Source organism: Trichoderma atroviride, chromosome 6, assembly GCF_020647795.1.
Source record: "Trichoderma atroviride chromosome 6, complete sequence".
Classification (NCBI taxonomy): Eukaryota; Fungi; Ascomycota; class Sordariomycetes; order Hypocreales; family Hypocreaceae; genus Trichoderma; species Trichoderma atroviride.
The window spans coordinates 2,533,899-2,547,867 of NC_089405.1; the positions used below are offsets into that span (position 1 = coordinate 2,533,899).

Below are 13,969 nucleotides of genomic sequence, written 5' to 3' on the forward strand. Positions count from 1 at the left end.
ATGGGAACATCGCGGATGTGTGTAGACAAAGAAATGCCTCCGCGGCGGATACTCCTTTGAGGCCTTGCTCTCCGTGTACCTGGGCGTGCTCGCGTGGCCCCGTATCCGTAGCCCTCCGCATTCCCAGTATAGTCTGACAAGTTCCCGTTCATATATCGCCTTCAGGCTGCTTAGAAAGCCCTTATCTGTTTGCCTTGCTCACACCATAGCCTCGTCGTCTTTTTATCCAATTCCTTTCGTCCCGAGTGTCATCATCGGGTGCTGATTTATGTCTCAGTCGCCTCTTTAGACCTCATAAAGTCATTGATGGTTCCCGTTGTTTGTTAAATGTATTTACCACAAGTCGACAATAATTTCAACATCTGTGCCCAAATTACGATGACTGTTGGAGCATTCTTGGAACCGTTCGTGGTAGTGACGCTCCTGTTTGGCGGTGCCTGGTTCAACAGGAATAAGGAGTACAACTTTTGGGAGGGCACACAAGGCTGGGGTGGCCACAAACGACGAGATGACGTCGAAATAAAACGAAGTTCATCAGAAGTCTTGTCTCCCAGGAGTCCAACATGGAGCCCGGGTTCCTCTTCGCCAACTCTCTCTGCCGATGACGAGTCAGTCTGGTCTCTTACGTCGCGACGGCGCAAGATTCAGTTCTTTGGATACAAGAGGATCGTGACAACTCCCAACACACTTGTCTTCAAAGATCGATTTTTGAGCCGAGTTCTCCAAAAGTTTCCGTTCTTGATTGAAGCATGGTATTGGGCTCTCATCTATTGGGTACGTTGGATGATTTTTGTTTAGTTCGATTCGATGAGAACACTTGCGTTGTGTTTATCTGTTGTTCGTGAGACTAATATGTTGTCGTCTTCCTCCAGGTATACCAACTAGGTCGAGCTTTCACCGCTATTACCATTGTCCAAGGCACTGTCCACGTCGCTCGAAAGCATGCTCTCCAGGTGATCCATCTGGAGCAACGCCTTGGAATCTTTTGGGAAGTGTCTTTCCAGCAATGGTTTTTGAAACATCCATTTCTGCTGCACTGGATCAACCGTATATATTCCTTTATCCACATTCCTGGCACAATCTTCTTCTTGGTGGCTCTGTTTTATCTCACTACCAGTCGAAGACGTCAAGCGATGACTAGAAAAGTTCGAAACGACTTTGTGTCCGCTGGCCCTGCATTGTACGAAGCTAGACGCCGGACGATGGCTATGTGCAACTTGATTGCCTTTGTTGTGTTCACTCTGTGGCCGTGCATGCCCCCTCGACTGTTGAGCGATCCAACCTATAATGGGGCCGATGCTGCAGAGGCGAAGAGCTTTGGTTTTGTTGATACTGTCCACAGCAGTGCTGGCGAGAGCAGTGTATGGACAACGAACAAATTCTGTAACCAATATGGTAAGCATTTGACAATAATCTCTCCTACCAATCCTCTGCCAATCATCTAACCTTTTCTTCCATGTAGCCGCCATGCCGTCTCTACATTTCGGTTACTCGCTCCTGATCGGGTTGACTGTCGCAACCATCCCCATCAATGGAGTTCGACCCAATTCATGGAAACGGGCCGGCATAACTATTCTCGGCCTATCGTACCCAGCATTGATCTTCACAGCCATCGTGGCAACTGCGAATCATTTCATATTGGACGCCGTTGCTGGAGCAATTGTCTGTGGCGTTGCATGGAGCGCAAACGGGCTCTTGTTGAATCTGTGTGTCCTCGAGGACTATTTCTTGTGGATTATTCGCATCCACAAGCCCGTCAACTACACTGATCCGGAGACTGCTGTGGAGCCCGACTATCATTCTGTGCTTCTATCGGAGGAGGTCTAAAAAGGGGTGCTCCTTTCAAATGTCTGGAGAGAAGTGCTCTTTTGGAGCTTTGGAGTGCTCGAAGAGAGATGTTTTCGGATCCTGGAGGGTCATTCGCCAGCATCGAGGCGTTATGGTTTGTAGCTGGCTACTTTCCAGCGTCCGAGAAGGAAGGCGCCTGAATTTCCCAAGCAGCGCAACTAAATCGTATCGACGGATTTTTGTTAAAGCGGGTAAACGGATCTTGGCGTACGGCATAAGACACACGTGCTAAGGCTATCAAGTAACATCAAGATAGATAATAGTTAACGAAGGGAGAGTGTGTACGAGACGAGATATATGATCGCAACGACTTGCTGGGGAGGACATGATTTGGACGGACGCACACGGATATATACACGAACGATGTACGTCGCACATGGCATGTACGGAGTATTTATAATGTTAAATGTCTTTTGTTTCTTTTTTTATGCCAGCAAGCAGCTAGCAGTAAGCCGCGCGCAACGAGCTCCAAACCCGGGAGCAATACGCATGCCAAGACCTGCTTCTGACCGTCCAGTCCTTATCCAGTAGCCGCCCTATTGGGCAATCCCTCAGGCGCTATTTGCAATATCGACAGCGCGTTTGCGGCTTGCAGTCCCGGACCATGGACGAAAAGTCGGATAATTGTAGGATAAATACAAGTGAATAGAACCATCAAAGAAGAAAGTTTCGTGACGTGACACACCAAGGCTCGCCCCCAACATCAACAACGCTGGTGTTGCGTATGGCAGTACGTAGGCATCGTCTAAATGGGGACAATAGCGGCTAGATCCGGGGCGCAGAGTCTAGGCTGTGAGACGCAGCAGTTTGCACAGCGAGCAGTATCCGCTACTCGCCCGCGCTGCCAAAAGATGCCCGAACCGTCGGTAGCGGTACCCCGGCACAGGCCGCCCTGCGAAGTGACCTACAGTGGCGGGGCACATGCGCTTCCGCGTCCTAGAGTCGTCATTCAGCCACTATCAGGCAGCTCACATGCAACTCAATTCCGGAAACGACTTTTCTTTGGAGATGCGCCACTCGAACGATGCTGCGCCAAATATCCATCCTTTAGACACGTCAGTCTCGCCTGTTTATTTTCACCTTCAACTTGTTCTTGTTTCCTCACGGACGGCGAGCACTGCGTCTTGTCGCAAAGCCAACGGTTACGTCAACGACGATAGCGATAGATCTTCCTCTCGTAGGTAGAGAGCGCTCGCATCATGAGCTCAACGCCAGCAGACCAGAGCGGCTCGGCGCGGCCAACATCGCCGGCAGGGAGCTTCTATGCCATGAGCGACGATGAAGAGGGCGGCTACAACACTATCACGCACCTGGAGTCCGGCAGAGGCGTGAAGCTGCTGTTCTCGAAGAGCAAGGTGCGCCACCACTCACTTCTAACGGAGGAGGGCCTATGCCGAAGAAGAAGAAGGGCAAATAGAGAAAGACAGAGCTGACTTGCTTCACTGACAGGTATACGTCCACCCGACGCCGTCTGCAAAGGACAACATCTGTGGCTATATTGCCCTGTTGCAACAAAAGGGCCCAAAGCGTGATCGCCCTTCTACGTCATCATCCGCAGATGACCCCGATCACATCGCGTCTTCCGATCTTCTACTTGCCTGGGTTCCAGAAGCATCGCTTGGCGATTCAGCGAGCATCTATGTCAAGCTGGACCTCTCCGACGCCGACTCACCTCCCAGACAGTCGTATCTTGTCCCCCCGCCTCCCACGGTAACCGCCCACAGCAGCTCTATCGGCGGCTATGCATTTGCCATCCCCGTCAGTGCAATCTATTCTTTGCTGGTCCGACCTCCTAGTCTCGGCTGGTGGTACGGCTCGGTCATCATCAACTCCCGAGGAGGGGATAGCTTCCCCGCTCTCTTCTTTCACGATGACGAGTGCCAGAGCACCATCCTTCAGAAGAAGAAGCTGGCACGGGATAATTTCGATCCGTTTGGAGAGTCTGGCCAGATGTTCTGGGGTGCAGACGAAGTTTTGCGATGGCTGAGGAGATATATCAAAATTGAGCGATCAAGCGCAGAGCCCAACATTTATCTCATTGAGCCTAGTAAGGAGGACCTGGAAAGCTTTGGCGCTAGAATGGCTTCGACGAAAGCCAAAGGAAAGGCCAATGCTGGGGAGTCAAAAACTAAAGATGCTCAGATGGACCCCTTTATGAAATTTGTCAAGGAGACGGGCTGGAATCTTATGGAAAAATTCAGCAAAGTTACCACATTGACCAGGAGGGCAGCTCATGACCTGGCAGAGAATCCTAGCCTGCCGCCTCAAGTGCGGAGACTGCTGAAGAATCCAGAGGTCCAGACGCTCCAGGATGAATTCGACAGCGCAAGGATCTATCTTGCCAGGTGGGCGATGGGCATGGCAGAGCAGAGTGAGCGCGATCACAGACAGAAAATATGGACTGTTCACGATGTGATGGAGCTTGAGGATACCGATGTCGGAGAATTCGAGCTCCTTGATGGCGTAAACTCGCTGGGGATTGGAGAAAGGAAGCAGCCGATATCGATAGAGGATTGGGATGCATTTTTCGATCCCGAAACCGGGCGACTGTCCATCTCGGTTGATGAAGTCAAAGAAAAGATCTTTCATGCCGGGCTGGATCCCGACGATGGGGTTCGGAAAGAAGCCTGGCTCTTTTTGCTTGGCGTATATGACTGGTACAGCACGCTGGATGAAAGAAAGGCAACGATTGCTTCCCTGAGGGACCAGTATTACAAGCTCAAGCAATCCTGGTGGGACCGACTGGAAGGAGAAGGGGGAGACGGAGAAACAGGCGAATGGTGGCGCGAACAACGTGGGCGAATCGGTATGGCAAACTCAGCCTTGTTCATCTTTGATATAGTCTATGAAATCATACTAACGAATTTGCTATACAGAGAAGGATGTTCATCGGACTGATCGAAACGTTCCCATCTTCCAGGGAGAGGACACACCACATCCCGACCCAAACTCTCCATTTGCTGAAGTTGGCACCAACGTCCACCTCGAGCAGATGAAAGAGATGCTTCTGACGTACAACGAATACAACAAGGAACTGGGATATGTTCAGGGCATGTCGGATCTCTTGGCACCAATCTATGCCGTGATTCAAGATGATGCAGTAGCCTTTTGGGCGTTTCAAATGTTCATGGAGCGCATGGAGCGCAACTTTCTGCTCGATCAATCAGGCATGCGAGGCCAGCTGTTGGCCTTGGACCAGCTTGTTCACTTCATGGACCCTAAGCTATGGGATCACCTAGAAAGCACCGACAGCACCAATTTCTTCTTCTTTTTCCGCATGATACTTGTATGGTATAAGCGGGAGTTTGAGTGGTTGGATGTGCTCAAGCTTTGGGAGTGCCTGTGGACAGACTATTACAGTGCAAATTTTCATCTTTTCATTGCTCTGGCCATTTTGGAGAAGCACAGAGACGTGATTATGACTCATCTCAAAGCCTTTGACGAAGTGCTCAAATATGGTAAGTTCGGACCAACCCCTGGATGGATTTTTAAGAAACCCGTTAACGAATTCCTAGTAAACGAACTGTCTGGCACTATCGATCTTGAGTCGACATTGATTCGCGCTGAGGTTCTTTTCCGCCGATACCAGCGATTGGTCGAAGCAGTCGACAAGAAGCACAACTTCCCGGCTCCCAGGACAGAGAGCCCAGGCCAGAGCGCCGCCGCCACCAGCCCAGCGCGGAAGCCAGCTCCCAAAGGCAAATCCAATGCCGGCTCGCCAAAGCCAGAGCGTATCATTACTCCCGAGTTGAGAAAACTGCTGAGCCGAAAAGTGGAATTATTGGAGAAGAAGCCAAAGACTGCAACTTTGAAAGCTGAAGGATCAAGTGGCTCAAAATGAGGATGAGAGCTCTTTTTTTTTTTCGCGAGATTAATCTTTTCTCTTTTGCTTATTTTTTTCTCTTTTCACCTTTTTTGATAATTGGATATGCCTCGCGCTTTTTTTTATTCTTCTGTTACATGTTTGTCTTTAACACATAAAATACGAATATAACGAACTCTCGCGGGTGTAAGGCGCCATAATATGATGTTGGTTCGGTGACCGGTTAGCGTAGTCTTTTCCGTTATATATCTTGCAATGGTTTCCAAAAAGAAGATGAAGAAAAACAATTAAATTGCCAAAATATCTGAACCTCTATGTGAAATAGTTTATGTCTTACTTCTTGAGGGCCTTCCTATACGCCATTTTTCTCAACTCATAGCATATCCATTTCATATATATCAAAGTTTAAACTTCTGAAACACAATTATGATTCTAGCTCATATAACCGTCCAAGTTTTAAAACAAAAAGTAAAATTAATAGGACATTAATAGGCATTACATGCTGCCAGCTATGGCTCGAAGCGACAATTAACAACACACCGCATGACTGACTGACTAGCTAGCTACATATGCAAGAAGAAGAAGAAAACCAAGAAAGAAATATACATCAAATAACCTAGACCTATACGTTACATCATATGAATGCAAGAGGGAGATGAGAGAAAAACCAAGGCACGTCCATCTTTTCTCTCTCCTTCATCTGTCCCCTCTTGGACCACTGGGCAGGCCTTTTCTCCGGACGCCATTAGCAGCTCCTCCTGCTGCTCCTCCTCCTCCTCCTGAATAAGGACCGCCATCGCTAGACCAAGGGGCGTTTGAGCCTACAAAAGGCTGATAGCCGCCGCCGCCGCCGCCGCCGCCGCCGCCGCCGCTGCCTCGGGCATTATCGTAGGTTCCTCCCGGTGCGAATCTGTCCTCGTAGCTGCCCTGAGACTGATGGCCACCACCACCGCCGCCTGCTGAACCTCCATTGGGTGGTGGTTGGAACGGTCCGCTGCCCCCGGAAGACGGGCTCGTGGTGCGCGTCCCCCAAAGCCGCTGCTTCAAGCGATCCTGCGCCGAGCCAGCAGCGGGAGCCGGACCGCCAGGGCCAGAGTAGCTCCCCGAGCGAGGCGCCTGCGATCTGAGAATCTCCTCCCTCGAAGCCCCCCCGGGCTGTGTCGTCGCCGGCCTGCCCGCCCGCAAGCTCTGCGGCACCTGCGGCGGCTGCTGCTGCTGCGCAGGGCCGTTGTCCCAGAGGCTGCTGAGCCCGCCTCCTCCACTGCCGCCGGCCTGCTGCGATCCGCCGAGCCCGCCGTACCGCGACCCGACCTGCGGCTGGGCGTAGACGGCCTGCGTCATCTGCGGCGGCGGAGCCCTGGGATCGGGGGGGCAGCCAGTTGGGAAAGGAGCGGCCCTTTTCGGTGTAGTAGTTGCGCAGGACGCGGCAGACGTGGGTGTCGTCTTCGGTGTCGCCATCGGCCTCGCTGGAGAGGAGGGTGGAGCGGAGGTTGGAGATTTGGGAGGATGTCTTTGTGACGAGGTTGGAGTACCAGGAACTCATGGCGAATGGGGCATTTAAGAGCTCGCGTGATGTTTTCCGGGGGAGGTTGTGTATGTTGTAAGTAGCTCAAGGATCCTTTAGCTCTTCCAAGGATATCTGTTCTAGTTGGGTGCTGAGAAAGCTACGGTAGGTTTGAACAAAGCTGACGGGTTCTCGGTCGTATATAGCGTTTTCTTTTTATCGTGTGATGACTTGATTGTGGCTTGGACAAAGAGGCTTAAGCTCCGGCCATCTGGCGGTGATGCTTTTTTTTGTCCGCAGATCTCTCGTCCGATACCGTTGTTCGTGTCGCTCGTGTGCGGCGGTGAGAAAGTGGATGTAGCTGTGGATGTGGGAGCTCGTATTGTGTCTGATAGCAAGAGAGAAAGAGAGAAAGCTGGTGGAGCGTCGTTTGTCTGATTACAAGCAGCAGCAAAGAATGGTGCCGAGGTTTTGTTGGTGAGGAGGGAAAGGAGGTTGGCGGCTAGTGACGTGGGGTTGAAGATTGCTTGGACGGAGCATCACTTGGTCTCCTCTGGGCCTTGTAACTCTATTCGTTTTCGGGCTCAAGTGCTGCGTTGATGCCTCTCCTAGCAGGCTGGAGCGCACTAAACTCCGTGCTGTTTTAGGCGGTGGGGTCGCTGCTAAGACAGGGTGCGGATGCGTGCATTGGCTCTGCGCTCTGCGTTTTCTGCCCTTCGAACACTTCTGAAACCACATTCAGCCGCTTCGGTGAAACATGATTAAGGCAATGCATTTTATATCCATCTAAATATGTGTAGCTATTTGACATTAACATAATCCCTCATCCGTACAACAGAAACGACCATAAGCCTTGTTTTATTCTCCATCCCGACGCCGCATGCCATGAAGCCCGTTCTAGGACTAATAAGCTGATACAAACTTGAAAACCCAATCTTTGAAGACGACTCAGTAACGCTGCCGTGCTCTTGGTTTGGCCGCCGCGCAATTCGCTCCGCATCCGTAATGATACCCAAGTATTAACTGCATATTCCACCCCTATCGAGAGCCCGTTTACCAGGCCAGGTCGTTGGTCAAGGCCAGCTTCTCCTTCTCCTGCTGCTTCGGTCGCTTGTTCTTCATCTTGGTGACCTTGCCACGCTTGCGCTTGCTGCCGGCCTTTTCCGCCTCGGATTCGTCACTGTCCTCCTCCTCCTCCTCCTCTTCCTCGCTCTCCAGCCAGTCTTCAAGGTCCTCGAGCTCGTCTTCGCTCTCCTCAGCGCCGGAGACGTATTCAACGGCAGCATCGGCGTCTTCGTCCTCGCTTTCAGCAATGCCGTCGAATTCCTCATCGGATTCGATGCCCTTGTCCATATCCTCGTCTCGCTCACCCTCGCCTCCCTTCTCCATGGCATTCAGCACCTTCTTCCAGATGTCCTCGCTGACGTTCAAGGGCTGGTCGCCGTAAGCGCCCTGCCTCAGACGCTCAAGCAGCTCTCTCTCGATTGTCCTCTCCAGCTTGGCCGCGGCCTCGGCCTTGCGCTCTCTTGTCGCCTCACGGTGCCTGACCTTGGGGGCCAGCTTGGGAACCAGTTTCTCTCCCAATCGCTCATCTTCAGCGGCGATTCTGCGCATGCGAATCTGCACCTGCGTCAGGCGGGTGAGTCGCTGCTTGCATTTGTGAATTAGGAATTTGGGCCAGTAGATGAGCCTCTCGTCAATCTGCTCCAGGGCCTTTGTGTAGTTGTTGGACAACTTGATGCGCTCCCACATCTTGGAAGGCAGATGCGCGCGCTCGACAGTCTTCATGTAGAGGTATAGCGTATCCTTGGTCGGATGTTGCCGAATGGTGGCATATCGCGAGTTGGCTAGAGGGCACGACTGGCGATTGCACAGTCCAGTGACGTTGTGTTCATTGCGACAGAAGTTTTGCTGCTTCTCCGTTCTGGGGGTCGAGGTTAGCACTAATTTGCTCAATTGCTACTGATGATATGAAATAGTAATGTAGAAAGAAAAGCCAATGGTGTAAAAAGGCGTGTTATCAAGGAATTCAGCAGGCGGCCAAACTCACTTTAATTTGAAGGCGCAAAACTGCTGGTTTATGATTTGCCACACAATCTCGTCGGAAGCCATCTTGTCGATTTGATTCTCCCTGTAAAGAAGTTTCGAAATCAAGTATATGAATAAAAGAGTGAAGGGACGGAGGAAAAAAAAGAAAAATACAATGTCTGATATGGAAAAGACGTGCCAGAAAAAAAAAGTTCCCTGGCGGGGCGGATCGTCTCCAGGTTCCCATAATTTTTTTTCAAAGCGCCCAGCAGAGCTTCTGACCGCCTTCCCAGTTGAGACCCCTGCATCCCGGTTCCGGAACAACATGCGCTCCGGCGAGATCCAGCGGCTGACCTGCGTCACTCACTGCGCCAGCCGCCCGTTCTCCATCATCGTCGCCTCAACACCAATCATCGCATCCAACTCACGATCCTCTCGACGACAGCCCGCGCTTCGGTCCTCTGTGAACTCTTCTTCCTCGCCTCTTCTCTTCCAATTCTTCACGGCTTTATAGGCTCTTCAACCTCCCCTCCGCGGGGCCTGCCGTCCATCGAATCCCGAAACCAATCTCCCGTCGCATTACGACGACTTCGGTCCCCCATAAGACAGATCCGATATACACAACGTCATCATGCCTGCCGCCGGCCTCAAGACCATCATCGCCCTCTCCTTTGTCCTCGCCGTGGGATTCCTCCTCGTCATCTTGTCCTGCGCTCTCTACAAGGTCTACTATCCGCTGCTGGTCGTCGCCACGTACGTCCTCGCGCCGCTGCCGAACTGGATCTGCGGCCGATGCGCGAATCCGGACGACTTTGTCGAGAGCGGCGGCGCTGCCATACTTGACGTGGGACGATTCTTCACCGGTTTCTTTGTTGTTATGGGTATTGGTACGTCATCAATCTCATTGTCCTACACCTGTTAAAAAAAGGCCCTTGTAAGACTCTGGAACTAACATGCTATGCCTTTCTCTCGCAGCCCTTCCCGCTGTCCTCGCACACTCCGATCTCATCCGAGTCGAAGCCATGATCATGTCCATCACCGGCGGCCTGTTGATTTACGGAACCATTATTAGCTTCGGCATGTTTTTCCAAGAAGAGCAAGAGTTTTAAAGAAAAAAGCCGGGGGAGAATTCCACTTGAAAACCGAGGGGCCCGAGGATAGCAAGAAGAAACAACAAACTAGCAGCCTACTATTTAATGCGTGCACGAAAAAAGAGGAAAATGAGAGAATGATACGGTTTACTCAGATTAAGATGGCGCTGTCGAACTTATGAGACCTTTTTTTTTTTACTCTTATGTATCAGTAATTTCTTTTTGAGGGGATTTCGATACGAAGCATAAGCGAATCTTCGAGTTTATTGCTTGCGACTCTACCTTTTTTTACACTCGTGTCTTGGATTCTTGGATGTACTTGAAACTAAAAATCATCAGTTTAATTTATCTGTCTATTGAGAGATATTTTGATCTATTCAAAGTGAAGATTTGCTCGTGCGTCATCGCATCTATCTAGTATATAATGTTGAACCATGCCCAAGAACACCTGCTATGCATACGTTGAAGTATATATCATCTTTCTGTTCTTTAGTCCCAAGATTCCATATCTTCTCACCATAAAACCAAACCCCAAACATGAAAAGAAAAGAGAAGAGAGAGCAAAAAGGCACACCGTAATTCCTTCTTATGCCACATCTTTAAAAATGCCCAGCGGGCCGCAAAGCTTCGTAAACATCTCCTCCGTCTCGCCTTCGGGCGTGCTCAGAATCGTAACCGCACCGCCTGCTCCAATCCGCCAGACCTCTCTCGGCTGCGTAGTTTCCCCTGCCTCTTCTACAGGTGCTCGTTCATCGTCCCAGCGGAACATTGTCCTGATGGTGACGCTCCAGTCGCCTTGGCCGCGGGCGTCGAGGAATCCAACCACGCCCGAGTAGATGCTTCGCTCGGTGGGCTCAATGGTGTGGAGGATCTCGCAGCTGCGCTTTTTGGGTGCGCCGGTCATGCTCCCGGGAGGGAGGGCGGCGGCGAGAACGTCAAGGCCGTTGGGAGCGGATTTCATGCTGTTGTTATGAGAGGGCAGCTGGCCGTTGACGACGGTAATCATCTGGAAGACGCTCGAGTACTCTTCCACCTTGAGGAGATCCGGCACCGTAACGCGACGGGCACCGCACACGCCGTAGAGGTCGTGCCGGACCAGATCCACAATCATGAGGTTCTCGGCCTCTTCTTTCGGGATGTGGAGCAGCTTCTCGGCCTGTGCCAGCGTGGATACGGCCTCGGACTTGCGGACGGTTCCCTTCATGGGCCGCATCGAGCAGAGGCCTTGTGCATCGTGGGCGAGGAAGCGCTCGGGGGAGCTGCTGAGGATAGTGGCGCCGGCGAGGCGGATGAAGGAGCCAAAGGGGGCTGGTTGGCGGGCTCGGAGGGTGCGGTAGATTTGCCAGGGGGTGCCGTGTCTAGATGCTTCATCAGAAGATGTGCCGTTGGTAGTGCTGCCGTTGGTAGTGCTGCCGTTGGTTGACGCTGGCTGTTGTAGGTGATGCGGCACGTCGTTTCCACGGGGGCGAGTCATGGTGGTTTGCGCCGTAAGACAAAGTTCGTAGGACTGGCCCTCGGCAATGGCTTCTTGACACCGGCGGACGTCGTCATCGTACTTGGCCGGCTTGGGGGTGTTGAAGCGCAATCTGCCCGTGGGCTCTTGGATGCTCTTCAGCAACGCCTCGTTGGGTGTTCTCTTCGCCGCAATCGAATTATACTCCTCTGATCCGTATCCTGGCTGCTGCCACGCTCGAGAAGCCTGCAGCTTAGCCACCATATCGCCGATCCATGCTTCGGCGGGAGTTGGTGTAAGAGCTTGAACATAAGCCACGCCGGCCTGGTGATCAAGAACCAGACTCTTGGAAATCCAGGCAAAGCACAGATCTGGCCTACGATGGCCCCTGTTCTTAGAGATGGATTCGGGGCTTAGCGAACTCAGTCCCATTTCGTACGTGACGAAGCCCATGAAGCCGCCCTTGAAAGCCGGCTCTGGCTCTTGACCAGCCTCCTCGGCGACTTTGCGCTGCTGCCAAAACTCAGAGATGACGTTCCAGACGTCGTAGGCGCCGTGCTCGTCGCTGCTGTCGATTTCTATCCTCTGGCACACCTCTTCCTGACCTCTGGTCCCGGGCTGGCGCAACGTCACCCAGCTATCACCAACATGATATTCGAACCGGAGCGCCTTTTCCACTTCCAGCGCAATGATGGAGCTGCGAGCCAGGGGGTCACCGCTGATGGTGCTCGATGAATCCAGCATGATGGAGTCAGCGCCTCCCACGCCCAGGAATTCCGCAACGTCTGCGGCATCGACGCCGTCGGGGAGGGTGATGCGACGGCAAGAGTAGACGGGTGCTGTTCTCGACGCAGCCAGGCCGGACTGCATGTCCCTCCACCATTTCTGAGTGGCGACTCGGCTGTGAGAAGCAATGCTGCGCTCAACAATCATGGACGGAGCAAAGCTGTCGGCAATGCTTTGCGAGGCCACCGGCAACATCTCCCTCCCCGTGGATTCGTTCCATTTGAGCGCCTGGCTGAACCAGTTCTTCAGCACGCCATGCGCCGCAGGGTCCGTACAGATGGACTCGGGATGGTACTGGACGCCCCAAAAGGGCAGCTTCGCATGTCTCACCCCCATCAGGATCCTCTCCGGCTCAGCACCGCCATCCTCGTAATCCTCCATCGCCCACGCAAGGGGCACAAGATCCGGCGCCCCCCCTCGGCGACAGCCACATGTCCGTCTGCCACCTCTCCCGCGCAACGGCATCCTGTCCCACGTCGGCACACAGACTGTGATACAGCGTGGCCCTAAACTCGGGCACATTCGCAAAGATGTCTCCGTCGCGATGCTCGATGCGCCTCACCATCCCGTGCAACCCCCTCCTCAGCTTCCTGATGCCGCCGCCAAACTGCGCCACCAGGCTCTGGAACCCGAGACAGATGCCCAGCACCGGCACGGCTTTCTCCCGGGGCAGCTCCCACAGCAACCGAAAGGCGCCGACGTCCGCCTCGCACAGCGGCGATCCCGGGCCGGGCCCGCAGACGACGGCGTCGAAGCTCGGCAGCCGGGCCAGGAACTCGTCCGGCGTCCAGTCCGGGCTGGGATCCGCGTGCAGCGTCTTGAGGTCCATGTGCAGCACGTGCACCAGCACCTCGTCGCCCAGCGCCTCCTTGAGCAGCGACACGATGTTGTTGGTGAAGGAGTCGTAGGCGTCCAGGAAGAGGATCCGGCGGCATCGTGGGTTTGCCACAGCTGGCTGAGACTGGAGGAGAGGCATGACTGACTGCTTTTCGAGTATGCCCGTCTCCAGTTGTGTGCGTATGTCACCACCTCATGAAATGAAAAGGATTGGTAAATGAGAAATATGAAATAAAGGTACAGTATGAAAAGAAGAAAATAAGAGAAAATGAGAAAAGTCAAAAAACGGAAAGGCCGCGAAAAGCCGGATCGCTAAATTTTTTTTCTTCTCGGATATCGCGCCGACGGAGTCACCCGGGCCTGTCTAGCATGTGCAGCCTTGTTTGCGTTTCCAGGTTGATGGGAGGCGCTAACGACAGGGGCAAAGGAGGAAATGAATGAATGGGAATAATTCCAGGCCTATCAACTCGAGCAACTAGGCGAATGCTATGCCTAATCATGCCAAGTTGGTTGCTCATCTAATGGCCTGAGCTCAATGTGGCGTTTTACACTACAGAGTAGCGTCGAGATAAACAACTCAAGCTGTAGCGTTCGTATCC

The 13,969-nt window shown here is 52.7% G+C and overlaps 8 protein-coding genes across 8 annotated transcripts; 4 read left to right on the plus strand and 4 right to left on the minus strand.

Annotated features, from left to right (window-relative positions):
- Nucleotides 1–378: 378 nt before the first annotated feature.
- On the plus strand, nt 379–1,827 carry TrAtP1_011433 (uncharacterized protein; the record flags this gene model as incomplete). Its single annotated transcript, XM_014083243.2, has 3 exons — nt 379–774; nt 873–1,395; nt 1,463–1,827. The coding sequence occupies 3 exons, from the start codon at nt 379–381 to the stop codon at nt 1,825–1,827; spliced, it is 1,284 nt and encodes a 427-aa protein (XP_013938718.1).
- Nucleotides 1,828–2,838: 1,011 nt separating this feature from the next.
- On the plus strand, nt 2,839–5,968 carry TrAtP1_011434 (uncharacterized protein). The gene is made up of 4 exons (XM_014084578.2): nt 2,839–3,203; nt 3,298–4,654; nt 4,725–5,306; nt 5,364–5,968. The coding sequence occupies exons 1-4, from the start codon at nt 3,048–3,050 to the stop codon at nt 5,687–5,689; spliced, it is 2,421 nt and encodes an 806-aa protein (XP_013940053.2). The 5' UTR covers nt 2,839–3,047; the 3' UTR covers nt 5,690–5,968.
- A 114-nt stretch (nt 5,969–6,082) lies between these two features.
- TrAtP1_011435 (uncharacterized protein) lies at nt 6,083–7,918 on the minus strand. Its single transcript, XM_014084579.2, has one exon. The coding sequence runs from the start codon at nt 7,127–7,129 to the stop codon at nt 6,368–6,370; it is 762 nt and encodes a 253-aa protein (XP_013940054.2). The 5' UTR covers nt 7,130–7,918; the 3' UTR covers nt 6,083–6,367.
- A 20-nt stretch (nt 7,919–7,938) lies between these two features.
- Nucleotides 7,939–9,396, minus strand: TrAtP1_011436 (uncharacterized protein). The gene is made up of 2 exons (XM_014084580.2): nt 9,226–9,396; nt 7,939–9,099 (listed from the first exon to the last, which is right to left on the minus strand). Exons 1-2 carry the CDS (start codon nt 9,285–9,287, stop codon nt 8,229–8,231), a joined length of 933 nt encoding a protein of 310 aa, XP_013940055.1. The 5' UTR covers nt 9,288–9,396; the 3' UTR covers nt 7,939–8,228.
- Nucleotides 9,397–9,528: 132 nt separating this feature from the next.
- TrAtP1_011437 (uncharacterized protein) lies at nt 9,529–9,717 on the plus strand (the record flags this gene model as incomplete). Its single annotated transcript, XM_066115111.1, has 1 exon — nt 9,529–9,717. The coding sequence occupies one exon, from the start codon at nt 9,529–9,531 to the stop codon at nt 9,715–9,717; it is 189 nt and encodes a 62-aa protein (XP_065971209.1).
- A 117-nt stretch (nt 9,718–9,834) lies between these two features.
- Nucleotides 9,835–10,312, plus strand: TrAtP1_011438 (uncharacterized protein; the record flags this gene model as incomplete). The annotated part of the gene is made up of 2 exons (XM_014084581.2): nt 9,835–10,090; nt 10,179–10,312. The coding sequence occupies 2 exons, from the start codon at nt 9,835–9,837 to the stop codon at nt 10,310–10,312; spliced, it is 390 nt and encodes a 129-aa protein (XP_013940056.1).
- Nucleotides 10,313–10,659: 347 nt separating this feature from the next.
- On the minus strand, nt 10,660–12,869 carry TrAtP1_011439 (uncharacterized protein; the record flags this gene model as incomplete). Its single annotated transcript, XM_066115112.1, has 1 exon — nt 10,660–12,869. One exon carries the CDS (start codon nt 12,867–12,869, stop codon nt 10,881–10,883), a length of 1,989 nt encoding a protein of 662 aa, XP_065971210.1. The 3' UTR covers nt 10,660–10,880.
- A 16-nt stretch (nt 12,870–12,885) lies between these two features.
- On the minus strand, nt 12,886–13,509 carry TrAtP1_011440 (uncharacterized protein; the record flags this gene model as incomplete). The annotated part of the gene is made up of 1 exon (XM_066115113.1): nt 12,886–13,509. One exon carries the CDS (start codon nt 13,507–13,509, stop codon nt 12,886–12,888), a length of 624 nt encoding a protein of 207 aa, XP_065971211.1.
- Between the last annotated feature and the right edge of the window lie 460 nt (nt 13,510–13,969).

What these genes read in the sequence shown, in the direction of transcription:
- TrAtP1_011434 (XM_014084578.2), top strand. Translation starts at nt 3,048, where the DNA reads ATGAGCTCAACGCCAGCAGACCAGAGCGGCTCGGCGCGGCCAACATCG. An exon ending in TGCTGTTCTCGAAGAGCAAG is followed by an intron (nt 3,204 to 3,297) that starts GTGCGCCACCAC and finishes CTTCACTGACAG; the next exon opens with GTATACGTCCACCCGACGCC. An exon ending in CGAACAACGTGGGCGAATCG is followed by an intron (nt 4,655 to 4,724) that starts GTATGGCAAACT and finishes TTTGCTATACAG; the next exon opens with AGAAGGATGTTCATCGGACT.
- TrAtP1_011435 (XM_014084579.2), bottom strand. Translation starts at nt 7,129, where the DNA reads ATGGCGACACCGAAGACGACACCCACGTCTGCCGCGTCCTGCGCAACT.
- TrAtP1_011436 (XM_014084580.2), bottom strand. Translation starts at nt 9,287, where the DNA reads ATGGCTTCCGACGAGATTGTGTGGCAAATCATAAACCAGCAGTTTTGC. An exon ending in TTTTGCGCCTTCAAATTAAA is followed by an intron (nt 9,100 to 9,225) that starts GTGAGTTTGGCC and finishes CTCGACCCCCAG; the next exon opens with AACGGAGAAGCAGCAAAACT.